Below are 18,065 nucleotides of genomic sequence, written 5' to 3' on the forward strand. Positions count from 1 at the left end.
GGACTAACAGTAAAATGCAAGGTGAGTTGTAAGGGATTGGGTATTCTCTACAAGCCTCTTGGGAACAGGTACAGGAAAAGTCAATATTTTGAGACTTTAATATCTGAAAATGTCTTTATTTTACCCTCACATTTGATTGATAGTTTGGCTGTGTCTAGAATTCTAAGTTGAGGATCATTTTCATTGAGAATTTTGAAGGTATTTTTCACTGCCTTCTGTGCGTCAGTGTTGCCATTGACAGGATCAAGGCCATTCAAATTTCCAGCTCTTTGTAGGTAACATTATGTCTACTCTTTCTGGAAGCTTGTAGGATCTTCTCTGTGCTGTCAGTGTGCTGAAACCCCACAGTGATTCAACATGGTGTGAACCTATTTTCCATACATTGTGGACATAAATTCCAAATCAGTCAGCTTGAAGAGGTCAAGGTTGTTGGCTCCAAGGAAGGCAAACGGGGCGGGAGGTGCGGGACCTGCTATTTTCATAACAAATCTTCCAGAAGCATTCCACCTTTTTTTAAAAATAAATTTATTTCTTTTTTATTTATTTATTTTTTGGCTGGGTTGGGTCTTCCTTGCTGCACGTGGGCTTTTCTTTAGTTGCGGTGAGTGGGAGCTACTCTGTTGTGGTGTGAGGGCTTCTCATTGCGGTGGCTTCTCTTTGTTTCAGAGCAAGTGCTCTAGGCGCGTGGGCTCAGTAGTTGTGGCACATGGGCTCAGTAGTTGTGACTCACGGGCTCTAGAGCGCAGGCTCAGTAGTTGTGGCACACAGAGTTAGTTGCTCTGCAGCATGTGGGATCTTCCTGGACCATGGCTCGAACCTGTGTGCCCTGCATTGGCAGGCGGATTCTTAACCACTGCGCCACCAGGGAAGTCCCCAAATACGACCATTTTTGTGCATGTATAGCTTTGATGAAAAATAAAAACTCAAACTGAAGGAGCCTGGGTGGTAAGGCAGGCCTGGGTTTCAATCTTGAATCTGTAACTTGGTTAGCAGGGTGTCTATGAGTAACATAATATCTCTGAACCTCAGGGTTTGGTTTTTTTTTGTCTTTATCATTGTTCTTTTAGTTAATTAATTAAGTTTTAAAAATTGAAGTATAGTTGATTTACAATGTTGTGTTAGTTTCTGGTGTACAGCAAAGCGATTCAGTTATACATATATATGCATTTTCTTTTTCATATTCTTTTCCATTCTGGTTTATTATAGTTCCCTGTGCTATACAGTAAGACCTTGTTGTTTATTAATTTTATGTATAGTAGTTTGTATCTGCTAATCCCAAACTCCTAATTTATCCCTCCCCACCCTCTTTCCCCTTTGTTTTCTATGTCTGTGAGTCTGTTTCTGTTTCGTAAATAAATTCATTTGTGTTGTATTTTAGATTCCACATATAAGTGATATCATATGACATTTATCTTTCTCTTTCTGACTTAATTCACTTAGTATGATAATCTCTAGGTCCATCCATGTTGCTGAAAGTGGCATTATTTCATTCTTTTTTATGGCTGAGTAATATTCCATTTTATATATATATATATATACCATATAATCTTTATCCATTTATCTGTTGATGGACATTTAGGTTGTTTCCAAGTGCTGCTATGAACATTGGGTTGCATGTATCTTTTCGAATTATAGTTTTCTCTGAATATATGCCCAGAAGTGGGATTGCTGGATCATATGGTAACTCTACTTTTAGTTTTTAAAAAATTCCCCCCCCTCCCTTTTTTTAACAAACCCTGTATTGAGGGATGACTTTCAATAGCTCACAGCAAGGGAGCTACTCTGCTACGTATGAAACCCTGACCCAGAAGCAGATCGTCTACAAATGGTTTTGCACCAGGTTCCCCATGAACGTGCTGCATGTGACAGGTGCTATTTTTAGTTTTTTAAGAGACTTCCACACTGTTTTCCATAGTGGCTGCACCAATTTACATTCCCACCAGCAGTGTAGGAGGGTTCCCTTTTCTCCACACCCTCTCCAGCATTTTGAACCTCAGTTTTAAAACCTCAAATGCCGGGGGGAGGGGAGGTATTTCCACTTTGTCCGGATCACGTGGTTGTGTGATAGAGGATGCAGAAGATTTTGTAAGCTGTGAAGAGTGAACAGGAAGAGTTAGCATCCCTGAAAATACATAGATGAGCTGGGGTGACTGCTGACGTGGCGGCTACGTTTCCAGCTGCCAGAGGACCTTGGGTAAATCAAGAGGGTGTTATTTCCTGCAGTCCAGTCTTTCCCTCCCTCCTCTTCCTTCATTCTCTGCTAGTAGAGAAAGACCAGTTTGTTCTATGTGGTAGAAAGTGGGCCTCAGTCAAATTCTCGCCTTGGCTGGGCCCCACTGTTAACCTGTGGTACTGAGTTAATCCCCCAGCCCTCAGTCAGGGGGCTTCCTCCCAGTTGTGTGCCCCTCACACCCTCATTCTCCAGCTTCCAAATCTGCTCTTCCAAAGCCACTTTCTCCTGGGAACTGAGCCTGGAATTTAGGGAGCCTGCCACCAGGCTTCCCCAAAGTGTGGAGAAGAAAATTGAAGATGATAGCATCAAACTTTCTCTCTTAATTAAGATACTTGTGTATAAATGAAGGAACATCAATTGTTTTTGTCTCAAAGCAGACTGGCTGGAGTGCTGAATTGAGAATGGTTCCGGTGTTGAGCTCAACGAAAAGGAGTATGGTGGTTAATTAATATTAATGGGCAAGCCCACCGTGTACTTGTCATCCCTGATAGAAATGATTTTTTTTTATTAGGGTATAACCTTCAGAAAGAGCACAATTTTAAGTGTATAATTTGGTGTTCTTTTTTTTTAAAGTTTATTTATTTATAGCTGCGCTGGGTCTTCGTTGCTGCGCATGGGCTTTCTCTAGTTGCGGCGAGTGGGGGCTACCCTTCGTTGTGGTGTTCAGACCTCTCATTGCAGTGGTTTCTCTTGTTGTGGAGCATGGGCTCTAGGTGCGCAGGCTTCAGTAGTTGTGGCTCGCAGGCTCTAAAGCGCAGGCTCAGTAGTTGTGGCACACGGGCTTAGTTGTTCTGTAGCATGTGGAATCTTCCCGGACCAGGGCTTGAACTCGTGTCCCCTGCATTGGCAGGCGGATTCTTAACCACTGTGCCACCAGGGAAGTCCCAACTTGGTGTATTTTTACACACATGCACACGCACACTGCCACCACTTAGATCAAAATACAGAATATTTCTAGAAGCCCAGAGTCTCTGTTATGCCCCTTTTCGTCACTGTTCTCTCAAACACAACCATTATTTTGATTTCTATCACCATTGATTAGTTTTGCTTGTGTTTTGCTTCATGTAAATTGAGTTAAACATTATGTATTCATGTATCTAGCTTCATTCACTCAGCATAATGCCTGTGTGATTCATTCATGTTTCCGTGTGGTTTGTTCCTGCTCATTATTCCATTGTGCAGATCCACCACAATGTATTTATCCATTCTGTTGCTGAACGTTTGAGTCATTTCCAAGCTTGGGCTATTATGAATGAGGCTGCTCTAAATATTCTTGTATACATTGTTTGGTGGACTACACCCTTCATTTTTGTTAGGTATTGTTATGGACTGAACACTTGTGTCCCCCCAAATTCATGTGTTGAAGATCTAACCCCTAATGTGATGGTATTAGGAGGTGGAGACTTTGGAAGGCAATTAGGTTTAGATGAGGTCATAAGGGTGGAGCCCCCAAGATGGGATTAGTGTCCTCACAAGAAGCGGAAGAGACACCAGACCTTCTTATTTGCCATGTGAAGATACTGCAGGAAGGCAGCCAGGAAGAGGGACCTGCCCTTCTACCACTTGCATTTGGACTTCCCAGCCTCCAGAACTGTGAGAAAAAAATGCCTTGTTCAAGCCACCCAGTCTATCCAGTCTACTGTATTTTGTTATAGCTGCCAAAGCTAAGACAGTAATCTATATCTATATCTATATCTCCAGGAGAGAACTTACTGGATCATAGGGTACATGAATGTTTAGCTGGATTTCTACTCACAAAGCACTGAATTGCATCAAATATGAACAGTCTCCCTCAGGGAGCTGTTGAACTCAGACTCTGACTCTGAGGTATGATATCAGGAGCAAGACTTAAAGAAAAGCAAACACCCATACAACCAGGCAGCTCATCCTCTAACCTTTCACTATTTTCATATATTTGCAATATTTCCTATTTTCAATTACTTAATTGAGCTTTGGTTTTCTGCAGGCTTGAATAATTCTTGAATTCCCTCTAATTCTTTCCTGATTTTTCAGGGATTTGTCTAGGCTTGTTTCGCCACATGTCAAATCTTCAGCTCCCGGTTAGTTGTCCTAGAGCTGACCTTGTCTATATCTGTTAGAAAAAGGCTTGAGATACCTCCCTACTCCACTGATCATTTCTCTATGCCTAGAAATTGTTTTTTCCCATTCAGAAGCAAATAATTTCTCTAAAAAAAAAATGACATCTTTAACCTTAGCTCTTCGTTTTTTTTGAAATAATTGCTGCTGTATGTACAGTTTGTATTGAGGCTTGTGTTTGCTGACTAAATACTTCCGGCTGTAGAAAACTCCTGACTTATAAACTTGCTTCTAATTTTAACAAGGATCACACTTCTTGTTTCAGTAATACAGGGCCTTGTTCATGGTGGATGCACATAAATATGAATTGAATGAACTTAATGAAAATAATTTAAGAAAACATTACATAGACTGAAATAGAGGCTATGGAAGTTTCCTTCCAACTCTAAGGTTTTAAGGCAAAGCCCTCAGGTGATTTTCTCACCCGAAGCCCCTGGGGGTGGGCAGCTGGAGGCAGCAGAACTTATTTTCACTGCAAAAAGGAGTGGAGCTGCCTGGGTGACCCTCTCTAGACAGCTGGGTCGGGTCTATTTATCCAGACTCTAGCTGCTCTGGCTGGGAACAACTGTTATTATTCCTGGATTTCTAAATTTTGTCTTTCCTCAAAGACTGAGGACCTGAGTTTCTTATCCCAGTTCATCTTAATTTCACAAACATTTATTGAGCATTTACTAAGTTCCAGGTACCGGGGTGGGTGCTAGACTGTAAACATGAATGGCATGAAAGCTGATTAGATAGGCGGGAAGGCAGACACACTCTCAATATACAAATTGTGGTGAGGTAAGGAGAGGGCATTTCTCCCCTGTCCCCATCAGCTCGTGACCTGGGTCCCTTACTTCTCCTCTAGGGCTCTACTTCCTTACCTGTAAAATGGGGGCATTGCAATGCTTATCTCTGGAGAAGTGTTATACTGTGCTGTGCTGCAGTGCTATGCATCTGTCCCCACCGAGGGAAACAGGACAGAGTGGCTGGGCTGCTAGACTTATTCATAGAGCTGGACCAACCTGGAGCTTGCCTGGGTGCAAGTGTGCCCTCAGTCTCACGCAGATGGTGCCTCAAATCTCCCAGAGGGGCTCTGTGCCGCCCGCTCCCACCCCCGTTCGTCCAGAGGCGCTGTTCTGCTGGATCCAACAAAAGCCGTTGGTTTCGCTTTGCTCCGAGACCCGCTTAGCAGACGTCCCCACCCTCAGGCGCCGGTCCAGACGGCGCCACCCCGCCCTTGCACGTCCCGCCTCCGTCGCCCTTCTCTCTGCCCTGGGCACCCAGGGCAGCGCCCCATGCGCTTCCCGCCAGGCAGAGCCCAAAGGGGGCAAGTGTCTCTGAGCCCTCCCAGGACCCTAGGTGCCAGGCCACTGCCCCGGCCAGCCCAGGCCAGCTGAAGAATGTTCACTGAAGACGCTGAGAGACCCTCCAAGGACACAAACTGGCTTGGCAGAAGCGCAAAGCAGCCTAACAATCAGTTTAAAAAATTGTCCTGCCCTCCCTGAAAACCCCTTCAAGCCTCTCCTACTCCCCCTCCCCTAGTCCCTCACAGTTTAAATACCGCGCAGGTTGTTTCCACTCGCAATGGGTCCTTTATACCGTCGTCTGGCCGTTGCAGACACGAGCCCACCCACCGGTCGGGGGCTGAGAATGCAGCCTTGCTCCCGCTCCCGCACCCAGCTGGGTAACCCAGCAAGCAGCTCGCTCTAAGCCTCGGATTCTGTCTGTACGTAGGGATAACAGCACCTCCCTTGCAGGGTTACCTGCCGATGATTCATGTCATGTGGGAAACCTACAGCAGATAGTGCTGTCAGGTGGAGTGCAGAGAAGTGGTTAAAGGTGTGACATCTGGAGTCAGATTGCCTGCGTTCAAGTCCAAATCCCCTACCCTGTGGGTGATCTATGGTGAGCAAGTTATTTAATCTCTGGGTGGCAGTCCCTGTTAGTGATCACTATTGTTTTTATCAGTTATTGGGCCCATCCTGGGCAGCAGGAGACAAGGACCAGCGGGAGGACAGGGCATTCTGGGCCACATCTTCTCCCTTAACTGAGCCATAACTTATTTTTTGTTGTGGTAAATATATAAAAATTGTTTAAAATGCCATTTTAACCATTTTTTAAAGTGTACAATTCAGTTGTATTAATTATACCCATAATGCTGCACAACTATCACCACTATTTCTAAAACTTTTCATCCCTCCAAACGGAAACTGCCCAGTAAGCAGTAACTTCCCGTCCCCTCTCCTTCTGGCCGCTGGTAACCTCTAGTCTGCTGTCTGTTTCTATGAATTTGCCTGTTCTAGATATTTCATACAAGACATCACTCATTTTTTAAGCACCCTCTGCAGATCTATAGCAACTCTGTCAGTGCAGGAACGTAAAATGTGTTATTTAGCATTTATTTGCTCATAAGATCATTAGACTTGGTATATTGAACTTAATGGTAATTTTATTCAGGCAATAATTACAGATTTAGTAATTACATTTTTTTTTTTTTTTTTTTTTTGCGGTACGCGGGCCTCTCACTGTTGCGGCCTCTCCCGCTGTGGAGCACAGGCTCCGGACGCGCAGGCTCAGCGGCCATGGCTCACGGGCCCAGCTGCTCCGTGGCATGTGGGATCTTCCCGGACCGGGGCACGAGCCCGTGTCCCCTGCATCGGCAGGCGGACTCTCAACCACTGTGCCACCAGGGAAGCCCAGTAATTACATTTTTATTTATAAAATAATGTTTACATTTTTTGCTTACAGGCTGTTTATTGTAGAAAATGTGGGAAATAGAGAAGAGTATAAAGGAAGAGGTTAAAAATCACCTATAATTCTAATGATGTTACCATTTTGGTGTTTTTTAAAAAAGAAATTAGATTTACAATGAAATGCATTTAATGTTTTTAGGCTATGAGCTGCTGAACTTAGGTTTTTGTTCAGTTTGAGAAGGATTACTACATTTGAGATTAGAAGACCCCACCCATGGTCTATGAAGACAAGGAAAGCTCTAAGAATATCTGGACTTTATGTTGGTTACATTGCTAGGCAGACCCAGAAAGCATCATTTGCAGAAGGAGCTGAGGAAAAAGGAGAGAAGGCAGTCCTACAAAATTAATTATATAGTGTTTGTCGAAGGAATTTTCTCTAGACAGACCTTTTCCCTAACCTAAAACTCTTACGAGTTTTGGGTGTTTTTGAAAAGAACACACTTTCCACATGCCAGGACAGCATAAGACACTTTTGTATGTACTTTCTATTAATTCCCACACCCTCTTTAGGAGGTGGATCTTATCCCCATTTTACATCGCACCTCTGCCACCCATGTGCTGTGTGACCTTGGGTAAGTCTCTAAACCTCTCTGTGCTTTTGACATCCTCATTTGTAAAAATAGTACCTACCTCATAAGTTTGTTGGGAGGATTAAATGATTTAGTATGCAAAGCTCTTGAAATATAAGCCCTTAGAATTTATAGGCACAATGGAAGTGTTAGCTGTTAGGATTATTCTTTACAGATGAGGCCTCCAAGACACGAGGGGATTAATGAGCTCCCAGATGCCAATTTTTGTCATTTTCTTGGACTTTGGAGGACTGCAGCCTGGCTCCAGTAGAGAAGGCTGCCTCCTCCTTCTCATGTGGGTGTTTGGGGTTTACGATGTGCTTCCAAACAGGGCCTTCTCTCTCCCATATGCCACTGGAGGCAGAAGTGGCTGAATCAGAGGACAAGCAGAGGAGAGAAAAGCAATCATATCTCATTCCTCTGTTTAACGCCCCCAGGTGGCTTCCAAGTCCCCTCAGGATTCAGCCCAATTCCTTAACAGATTTACTCAGCCCTTTAGGATCTGCCTCTGCTAGACTACCACCCCAGTCTCGTCTCCCTCTTGAAAAATCTTCTTCCAATCATGCCAAAACGCCCTGTGCCTGTTCTTGCCTCTGGGCCGTCTCCTACTCTTTTCCCTCTGTCTGGAACACTTTTCCCTCACTTCTGCTGGCCTGGCTAATTCCTAGTCATCCTTTAGATCTTTGCATTTATTTTTTTTTATTTTTTTTTTAGATCTTTGCATTTATTCAGTACTGGAAGTCTTCCTTGGTCTCTTAAGTTAGCTGTCCCTCTTGTGGGCTCCCCTCGGCCCCCTACTGCCCCATAAATGCTACTGGTACAGGTGGAGTGGTGGATGCTGCAATGCAGTGCCTGGATCTGCCTCCGGAAATGAAGAACTTATCCCCCAGCTGCTGGAGGAGTTGCCCAAGGATGGCCATCAGCTGTCGGCCCTCGCCCTTAGCTGAAGAACACTGCCTTACCCAAGGTTACACCTCCTTCCAGGGGCAGCCCTCGTCCAGTGTCTGGTCAATGCCATTGGATAAAGGCCCAGCACTCTTGCCACATTTGGAACAGCTCCAGAGGTTCATCTCATCTTCAATACTTCCTGTAAAGCTGCCATTGAAACAGCATCACAGCTCAGCATTGCCCTCTGCCCGACCATGCCCTTTCCCCTCCCTCCCACGTCAGTGACCCTGAGAGCATTCCCTAATAAATACTCTGCAAGCTCCTCTCCAACCCAGAGGCTCTTCCCAGGGAACCCAGCCTGTGTCATGTACTGACCATTTGCAGCCGCCCACTGGCTCATGAATGCCCTCAGGATAACATCCCAGGGTCTCAGCCTGGCCTCCCGTCCCTCAGCATCCTACTGTTTCCCCACCACCCCATCTTGTGCCGCCCCGAGGAACAAATGTGCCTCTTCATTGCTCCGACTTTGGGGGCCTGCCTTTTCTGCACCTTTTTTCTCAAGATTCCCCGTCTCCAGAATGACGCCCCTACACTTTAGTAAAAAATACTTATTCCCCACATTTTCCATGTGACAGGCCCTGAACAGGCATTAGGGAACAAGATAGATGCAAACCTGTCGCTTCAGCCTAGGCGGGAGGAGAGATAGATAAACAAGTAATTACAAATGACAGTTTCGTGCTCTGAGGGGAGGTGCAGGGAGCCAGGAGATCACACGACAGGGCAGGGGCTGACCTAACCCCTAACCGGCTCAGGGAGGGCTTCCCTGAGGAGGTGCTGCTTAGGATGAGGAGGACCCAGTCAGGCTGAGAATGACAGGAAGGGCATCCAGCGTAGGGACTGTCACGCACAGACGGTGGGAGGTGCTTCTTCAACTGAAAGAAGCCCCTCGAGGCTGAGGCCACTTCCTCTCTGGCCAGTTCAGGGCACTCGTCAAAATCATGTGATTGTTTGCTTCTCTCTCCACATCACACTGGAAGTGTTTGGAGGGTACAGAGGATTGCTAAAAGTCTCTCACAAACTTCTGTTTCTGGTCGAGAGGGAGCAATGGGCCAAACTTACCATCTCACCTTTAACAACTAAAGAGCCAGAGAAAAATATATGAAACAACTGTTTTTGGATATTGGACAACTGGTCTTATGGGATGATGATTCCTTTAAGAGGGAAAACGAGTGTGGTGAGCACTGTAATTGTCCCCTAGCTTACAGCCCGGAGAGGGTTTCCAGGCCACAGAGCAAGAGGGGCACCCAGGTGGAACCTGGCAGAGTCGAAGGGGAGAGTTCGGGAGGCCGAGGGGGCTAGAGTTCTCAGGGGAGATGGGGGAGGAAATGGCTGCACAGAGAGAGAGAGAGAGCGACCAGGGATTTCCAGATGGTTCCTCCCTGTGGTGCCCCATCCCACCCCCAGTGCAGAACCATCCTTGGAGCTCCCACAGAGTTGGTGTTCACGCCAGCCAGAGCAGAAAGCCGCCAAATTCACAGGGCATTGGGTAGAGTATTCAGAGAGTGTTGCCTCAGTAGTGGGGAAATCAGCCCTAGACTAAAGACTACTCTGGCCTTGCCTTCAGAAGCTTCAAAGCAAGCCTCAAAAGATCAGATTGTTTCCAAGTAACTTGACTCTGTTCTGGAAAAAAGCCCAACACTATTTTTTAAAAATACAAGACTATCCAGCACCCTACAAGGTAAAATCCACAATGTCTGGCATTCAGTCTACAATTCCAGGATACACAGTAGTAGGAAAATATGGCCCAAAATGAAGAGAAAAAGCAATCAATCAAAACTGACCCAGAAATGATACCGATAATAGAATTCACAGATAGAGCTATTATGACTGTATTCCATATGCTCGAGAAGGTAGAGGGAAACATGAGAAGATACATGGATGATAAAAGAAAGACGCAAATAGATCTTCTAGATATGAAGACCACAATGTCATGGATAAAAATTGTACTAGATGGGAGTAACAGCAGGTTAGTCAGCGCCAAAGAAAAGATAACGAACGTGAAAGCACAGCAAAGGAAACTCACCAAGATGAAACACAGAGAAAAATGAGGCTAAAAAAAATGACCAGAGGGCTTCCCTGGTGGCGCGGTGGTTGAGAGTCCGCCTGCCGATGCAGGGGACACGGGTTTGTGCCCCGGTCCGGGAAGATCCCACATGCCGCAGAGTGGCTGGGCCCGTGAGCCATGGCCGCTGAGCCTGCGTGTCCGGAGCCTGTGCTCCGCAGCAGGAGAGGCCACGGCAGTGAGAGGCCCGCGTAACGCAAAAAACAAAAAAGAAAAAAAAATGACCATAGCATCAGTGAGCTATTGGACAACCTCAAGTGGCCTAATATGTGTGTCAGTGGGGTCCCCAAGGGAGAGAAAAGAGAGGAGGGGAACATAAAAACTTTTGAAGAAACAATGGCTAAAAACTTTTCACATTTGATAAAAACTATGAACCAGATACAAGAAGTCCGATGAACCCCAAGCGAAAATCTCTTATATTCCCGAAGCCTGGCTCACAGTTGGCAAGCGATCAATGTTTGATGAGTGAGTGAGCAAACTGCTGCCTGCACAGACTCTCACCCTGCTCTCTCCCGTTCCTCTCCTCTTCTCTCTTCCCCTCCCCGCTTTGCTTCTCTCTTGCCCCCGGTGCTTCTCATCTGCCAGAGCTGTCCTGGATGCATATGGTGGCTTCTATAAAGGCCACTGATCTTAAGTCTAGGAGTGTGTCCCAGCTTCAGGCTTTGTCACTGACAGCCTCAAGTGGTCCAGCCTCCTTCAAACTTGAGTACATCAAGGGGGTTAGAGATGAAAGCTAAAATATCCTGAGTTCTGCTGCTATGACCTTCCAGGGACTCCTGCTTCCTCAGTCCCTGTGAGAGTGACAGGGTCAGGAGGAGAGCCCAGGATGGAGTGGATGCCGGGTTCTACCCAGGTGTGGGCCTAGCAGAGCAAGATCCAGCCTCATTCACGGCTCACCCCTGCAACTCCTTTGTGAGGTTAGGCTGGTTGCCTCTGGGCCACCAGCTGGTCAGTGGTGTTTGGATTTGATCATTTATTAATCTCTTTCCAGCTCTGGCATCTTGCGATTGAAGCTAGTGTAACCAGTGTCACCTGGCTCCAGTTGTCCCTCTCCATTCCCCTGTGGCTATCTTCCTCTTTGATGTGTCTCATCCTCACTAAAAGCGTGTGGAAGCTGGAGAGGAGGAGGGAGGCAGGCAGGCCTCAGACCCTTTGTTCCTGCCAGGCCCCTTCCTTCAATGGCTCCCCAGAGTTTTCAGGTCCAAGTTCAAACTCATTAACTCAGCACACTAGGCCTTGATTCTTAGAGCATGGTTTCTGGAACCACCTGCATCAGCATCATACTGCCTCACCCTCCAGCTTGCTAACAGTGAAGATTCTGATTAAAGTCTTGGGTGGGTCCTAGGAATAGGCATTTATAATAAGCATCCCTGGGGATTAAAACAATGTATAGGTGGTAATGGGGGGTTAGGTCATACTACACAGGTAAATCCAAGCAGTAGGAAAACAACAACAACAATGACATGTGCTGAAACTATCCCCCTACCACTACCCAGTCCCCTCCCTGGAAGCCACTGTCTCTCATTTGAGGGATAGTGCATTCCAAGCACACACATATATAGGCATGTGCTTGGGCACAGGGACAGGCCAGGAGATTCTGAAAGCCCAATAAACCAGAGAATGGCTGCACCAGGGCCTCTGGGCTGTGCCCGCATCAGCTCTCTGACCTCTTGCCATCACTCCCCACCTGAACCCCCTGCCGTGCACCAGCCTTACAGAACTTGCTGCAACTCAGCCACTGAGGATGCTGCTGCTGTTTGTGTGCCTTACCTCTCGCAGTTCTCTTTGGCCAGAAAGCCTTTCTTCCTCTTTATTGCCCGCCAATGCCTATTTATCCTTCAAGACTAAGCTCAACTGCCTCTTCTTCCAGGAAGTCTTCCAGCCTTACCCCATGTCCTACACTCTGGCTTCTCTGCACTTCCACACTCCCTGTTACCAAACTTATCATGCTGAGTGGGGTTTTCTTTCTGTTCCCCTGCTGGACCGTCAGCTCACTGTGGGCCAGGGCCATTCGTATTCCCTGTTGAATTGCTGAGTCCCAGTACAAGGTACATAGTACATAGATAGTCAATAAATGGTGCTCAATGAATGCTCAAATAGCAGGCATTCTGTCTCATTCTTGCCTTGTGTAGTTTGGAAATCCAAACCAAGGTGAGCCTCACCCAGGCTCTCCACCTTCTTGCGCTCCAGAGGGGCTGGTGGTGCAGAAGGCTGGAAGGAGGGCATTTTCTCCCTGAGTCACAGGCAGGAGGGGCCCCTCAAGTCCTGAGCATGTGACACTGAGGGGATGCAGAGGAGGCTCACACCCCTGGGTTGGAGAGACCCAGCCCCAAGTTTCCCCTGGGGGGTCGCCCTGCTGGTGGCCAGTGGGCAGAGCGGGGCTTGGAGGGGCCTTCCTGGCAGAAGCAGTGTGACAGGCCTGCCTCTTCCCCACCTGTGCAGAGGGAGCAGGTGGCCCGGCTGTAGGCAGGGGGTAGGGAGATCCAACAGAGGGAGGGGCATGCGAGAGGAAGCTGAAAAAGCAAGGGGGGTGGGATGGCAGGGGTGTTGCTGGTCAGGTGGCTGTTTAAGGAGGAAATGTGCTGGGAACGTTAATGAGCTGCGTTCATTCACGGTGATCTGCTTCCCCAGTCGGGGAGCCGGCCAGGTTCTGGGGTGGAGGAACTGGGGACGGGAGCCAAGTTGGGGAGCTGCCCGGCTGCTGGGGCAGGGCCTCCCATGATGGGCTGGCAGGGGGAGTCTTTGTCCTGGCTCTGAGGAGCCCTCCTTCCTTCTCCCCTTTAAAGGAAAGGCCAGGCCTTGCCAGGCGGTGACAATTTAGCTCAAGGCCTGCTTGGGACTCACTGTCCATCCTAGTCTGGAAGCTTCTAGGGCAGCGGCTGGCTCTCAGGAGTCACTGGCAGAGCTAATCTTCCAGCCCCCCCCCCCACCCCCCCCCCGTCTGCTCCCACCCCTCTTGCCTCTCCTCCACCCTGCCAGTCTGAAGCCCCCAGGGCATGTTGCCCATTAATCAACACTCTCGTCCTCCCCACATGGGTCCTGGCTTCCGAGGAGCCCTCTGAGGTCATGGGGCCAGGGAGGCACCGCTGGAGCCGAAGGTTGGAGACCAGATGCCTTCGACGGTCTGAGTGCCGGCTGTGACAGGCCTACTAAATGCCAGGTGCTGGGTTAAGTGCCAAAGTGAGGAGATGAGGAAGCCGTGAGGGGTGGGGAGTGGGGGAAGGCTTTGCCCCAGGAGGAGGGTCAGGGAAGGAGCCACATGTGTAAACAGAGCTCCAGCTAAGAGGGGATAAACAGAGCAGCAGGCTGGGGGACTTAACTCCGCCTGAGGCGGCTGGGGAGGGCCAGGGAGAGGAAAAGGGCTGAGCGCCCTGTGGAGTGGCGGGGAAGAAGGAATTCGTGAAGGAGAGGGGAGAGGAGGCCCTTGCAGACGGCAGGCAGCCCTGGCTTGACTTGTGGAAGGGTTCCCTAAGATCACACCGCACAGGGACCCCTGAGAAAGCCCCCTCCCCCTGAACTGTCATTGAATTGGTGCTCCAGGACCCATGGCCCTAGTTAGAGGTCATAGATAAAACTGTGAAAACTTTCAAAAGAACTGTCAGAAGCCCATAAAATCAGCCACATTAGTTACGACGTACTGGCCCCGGTTCTATCTGTTTATGACAGTAGAGATACTGCAAATTTTTCATCAAGATGGAAAAGAAAAATAAAGAAAACCCCTGAGGCTTTTGGTACCTGGTGGGTGAGGAAGCTTTAATCTTGTGGGGTCTTTCGGTACCACATCACCAGCTCTGACAGACTGTACTGTGCTGTGCTTACCCCTGGCACCTCCTGGACCAGCCACCTTTTCCTTCTGGTTTTTTTCCCAAGGAGAAACCCAGGTAGCCACCACCTGTGAGGGGAAGTTCTTCTTTTTTTTTTCATCTTCCCAAAAGTTTTTATTTTATATTTTTCACATCTTTATTGGAGTATAATTGCTTCACAATGTTGTGTCAGTTTCTACTGTACAACAAAGTGAAGAGCCATATGTATACATATATCCCCATATCCCCTCCCTCTTGAACTTCCCTCCCACCCTCCCTATCCCACCCCTCTAGGTCGTCACAAAGAAGAGATCGAGCTGATCTCCCTGTGCTATGCAGCAGCTTCCACTAGCCATCCATTTCACATTTGGTAGTGTGTATATGTCCATGCTACTCTCTCACTTCATCCCAGCTTACCCTTCCCCCTCTCCGTGTCCTCAAGTCTGTTCTCTACATCTGCGTCTTTATTCCTGCCCTGCCACTAGGCTCATCAGTACCGCTTTTTTAGTTTCCATATATGCGTTAGCATACGGTATTTGTTTTTCTCTTTCTGACTTCGAAGTGCTTCTTGACCTGTTCAACTACTCTTCTTGCTGGGCTCTAAGCAGCCTTGACAGGGGCCCCAACTGATGGACAAACAATGTATGGGTCCTATGGTACCAACAAACCACAGCTCTCCTTGATTTGGCAGAGGTCCTTATCTTTTTTGGGTTGAGGTCAATCCTCTCTCCACCTGGATTTCCTGTTCACACCCATGACCATATCGGTCTTACAGTGAGCAAAGTGCCTGCCTAGAGGACTGTGAAAGCCCAGGGTCTGATGTGGGTGGCCTGTGGTGCTTCTCTTCAAGCCCTTTCCTGGCCTTCTCAGTGGTCCTTTCATGACAGGACTGAATATTCGTTTTCATCTGTTTTCACCTGTCACAAATGGAGGAACCCTGGTGTGAGCACACTAGGGTATCTGCTGCATTTCCAAACCCCACTGATATTCTGGGAAGCCAGGGTAGCCCGATGGGCAGAAATAACATCTCCCGGCTGTGCAACTGTTCAAATCAGGGTCACTATCACTCTGGGGGGAGTCCCCTTGGAGAAGTGGGGTTGCTGCCATCTTGTCAGAGACTGCGTTGAGGGAAGGGAGGAGGCTTGCTGGGCCGAGGGCTTTGGTGCACCGCCCACCCCCCAGCCCCCTCCGCCCAGTGCTCTTGTTCCACCCTCAAGGTCCCAGGCTAAGTGAAGTAGGTGGCTTGGAGAGGTCACCTGGGGCTCGGGGCTTCCTTTCACCAAGAACTGAAAAAGCAAGTCTGGTGGGGCCCTAGGACCGTTTCAGCCGTCGGGGAGAGCGTGTCTGTGGCCTGGGGAAGGGGTCCAGGCAGCAAAATAAGATCCCCTCCCCCCTGTCTGGACCAGCAGCTGGGACTGCGGGAGCCGGGTGCGTGCGTCTAAGTGTGCGCATCCTCGCTCTATGTGTGTGCGTGTGTGTGTGTGTGTGTGTGTGTGTGTGTGTGTATGTGTGTGTGTAGAGAGAGAGAGCTGGAGAGGGTCGCGACCTGACGGGTCCAACTGTGTGCTCCCCTCCCCCCGCAGCCCCTGCCCGCTCTCGGAGGTTCCACCTTTGAAAGTGTAAGCTGCTAGCAGCGGCAGCCGAGTGGTCGTCGGGAGGCGGGGGCGGGGAGGGGAGGAGGAGTCTGGCTCTGGTTGTGTGCTTTTTCGATTGATGGATGACTGCTGGGTGGGAGCGAGCGTGCGGGTGTGAGTGTGAGTGTGTGTGTGTGTGTGTGTGTGCGCGCGGGGTGCGTGCGCGCGCGGGGCCTGCCCATTTTCCTCCTCGCAGTAGTCAGTTGGGAGCTGGAGAGAGGGAGGGAGACGCAGCCCGCGAGAAACCGGAGAGGAGCCGAGCGCCCTCCGCCCGAGGCGCCCTCCCTTCGTCCGCGCAAAGGCGCCGTCGCTTGGAGGAGCAAGGTGCCTCCCAGCCCGCAAGGGCGCAGCGTACAAACCCGCGGTCTCTTCGGTGGCTCTGCCCCGGGACTGCACCTGGAGGCCACCCCGGACGGGGATGGTAAGCGGCTGCTGCCGTCTGGCAAGCAAGCGGGACGCGGTGCGGGCACCATGGCGCTGACGACCTGGAGGGGGCCCTCGGCGGGGCTTGTCCGGCCCGAGCTCTGGCTGCTGCTGTGGGCAGCCGCGTGGCGCCTGGGCGCCACGGCGTGCCCCGCCCTCTGCACCTGCACCGGCACCACGGTGGACTGCCACGGCACGGGGCTGCAGGCCGTCCCCAAGAACATTCCACGGAACACGGAGCGCCTGTGAGTATGGCCCTCATCGGCAGCCCGCGGGGAGCCTCGAGGTTGCCCTCCCACCCCGATGCAATTCAGGGCTAAAGGTGGGGGCAGGACCGTAGGGGCCTGGGCTCTGCAGCCAATAAATGAGTCAGTGCTTGCCAGGGTCCTTCCCGAGCCAGAAGCCAGGAGCCAGGAGCGCCAATGTTTCCCTTTCTCGGGATTCAGAGGGCCCTCGCGGGGCTGCCAGCTCCCATCCTCACACCTGCACCCTGCGCTCAGCACGGCAGGCCTTCCCACTGCGCCAGCACTTTATTTCTCCAGGGTGTCTGGGAATTGGTGCCAGAAAGCCTTCCTGGCACCCAGGAGGGAAGCTCACACTCACCAGGCACCATGTCTCCGTTTGGGCACGTGGGGCTTGGGCTGTGTTCTGAGTGGGAGGTGTGCATGTGGGCTCTGAGGGCTTGTAGGCTGGTGATGGGCAGCAGGATGGGATGGAGTTGAAGGTCCTAGTCTCCCCCTTTCTCCCCATTGTTTGCCTCAGAGTCTTAGAATTTTTTCCTTCCAGATGTGAGGCATTTGTCCCCTACTACACATCCAGCCATCCCCAACCCAGGCAGACAGTGGACCTGAGGGATTTGGGTTTGAGCCTTGGGGTATGTTACATTCAGCACACAGAGAGGGGTAGATATGACCTGGACAAGGAGCCCGTAAATAATGCTGAGAGGTCGGGAGCTTGGAGTGGGAGATACGAGGTTAAAGATATTGACCATGATAAGTCATAAAAACCGTCATTTCTCTTACGCTGTTGTCACTCCCTTCTAAATTCTTGAGAAAACTTGGCCCTTTCTAGACTCACCAAATTTTGTAAAATGTGTGTGTGTGTGTGGGGGGGGTGGGATTAGCATGTGTGTGTGTTTATAGACATACATAATTTGTTTTCCCAGATTCTCTTGCAGAATGTGTATCTGCATGAATTCCTGGTATCTGTGGTGTCACCTCAGTAGTGTGAGCCTGGGAGAGCCCATGTACATGGGCTGTGTGTGCAGATTTTTGGTCTCATGCAGGGCCTTTTATTTTTTTATTTAAAATTTTTTATTATTTATTAATTTATTTTTTGGCTGCGTTGGGTCTTCGTTGCTTCGTGCGGGCTTTCTCTAGTTACGGCGAGCGGGGGCTACTCTTGTTGTGGTGCAGGGCTTCTCATGGTGGTGGCTTCTCTTGTTGCGGAGCACGGGCTCTAGGCCCATGGGCTTCGCTAGTTGTGGCTCACAGGCTCTAGAGCACAGGCTCAGTGGCCATGGCTCACGGGCTCAGTTGCTCTGCGGCACGTGGGCTCTTCC

General features: G+C 49.4%; 1 protein-coding gene across 1 annotated transcript in view; it reads left to right on the forward strand.

Annotated features, from left to right (window-relative positions):
• Nucleotides 1-16,216: 16,216 nt before the first annotated feature.
• SLIT1 (slit guidance ligand 1) overlaps nucleotides 16,217-18,065 on the forward strand; it is a 172,395-nt gene continuing 170,546 nt past the window's right edge. The window contains exon 1 of the mRNA XM_067709847.1: nucleotides 16,217-16,749. Coding sequence (XP_067565948.1) covers nucleotides 16,553-16,749 — 197 coding nt within the window. The 5' untranslated portion in view covers nucleotides 16,217-16,552. The remainder of the gene's footprint in view (nucleotides 16,750-18,065) is intronic.

The sequence above is a fragment of the Pseudorca crassidens genome, chromosome 16 (genome assembly GCF_039906515.1).
Source record: "Pseudorca crassidens isolate mPseCra1 chromosome 16, mPseCra1.hap1, whole genome shotgun sequence".
Taxonomy (NCBI): domain Eukaryota; kingdom Metazoa; phylum Chordata; class Mammalia; order Artiodactyla; family Delphinidae; genus Pseudorca; species Pseudorca crassidens.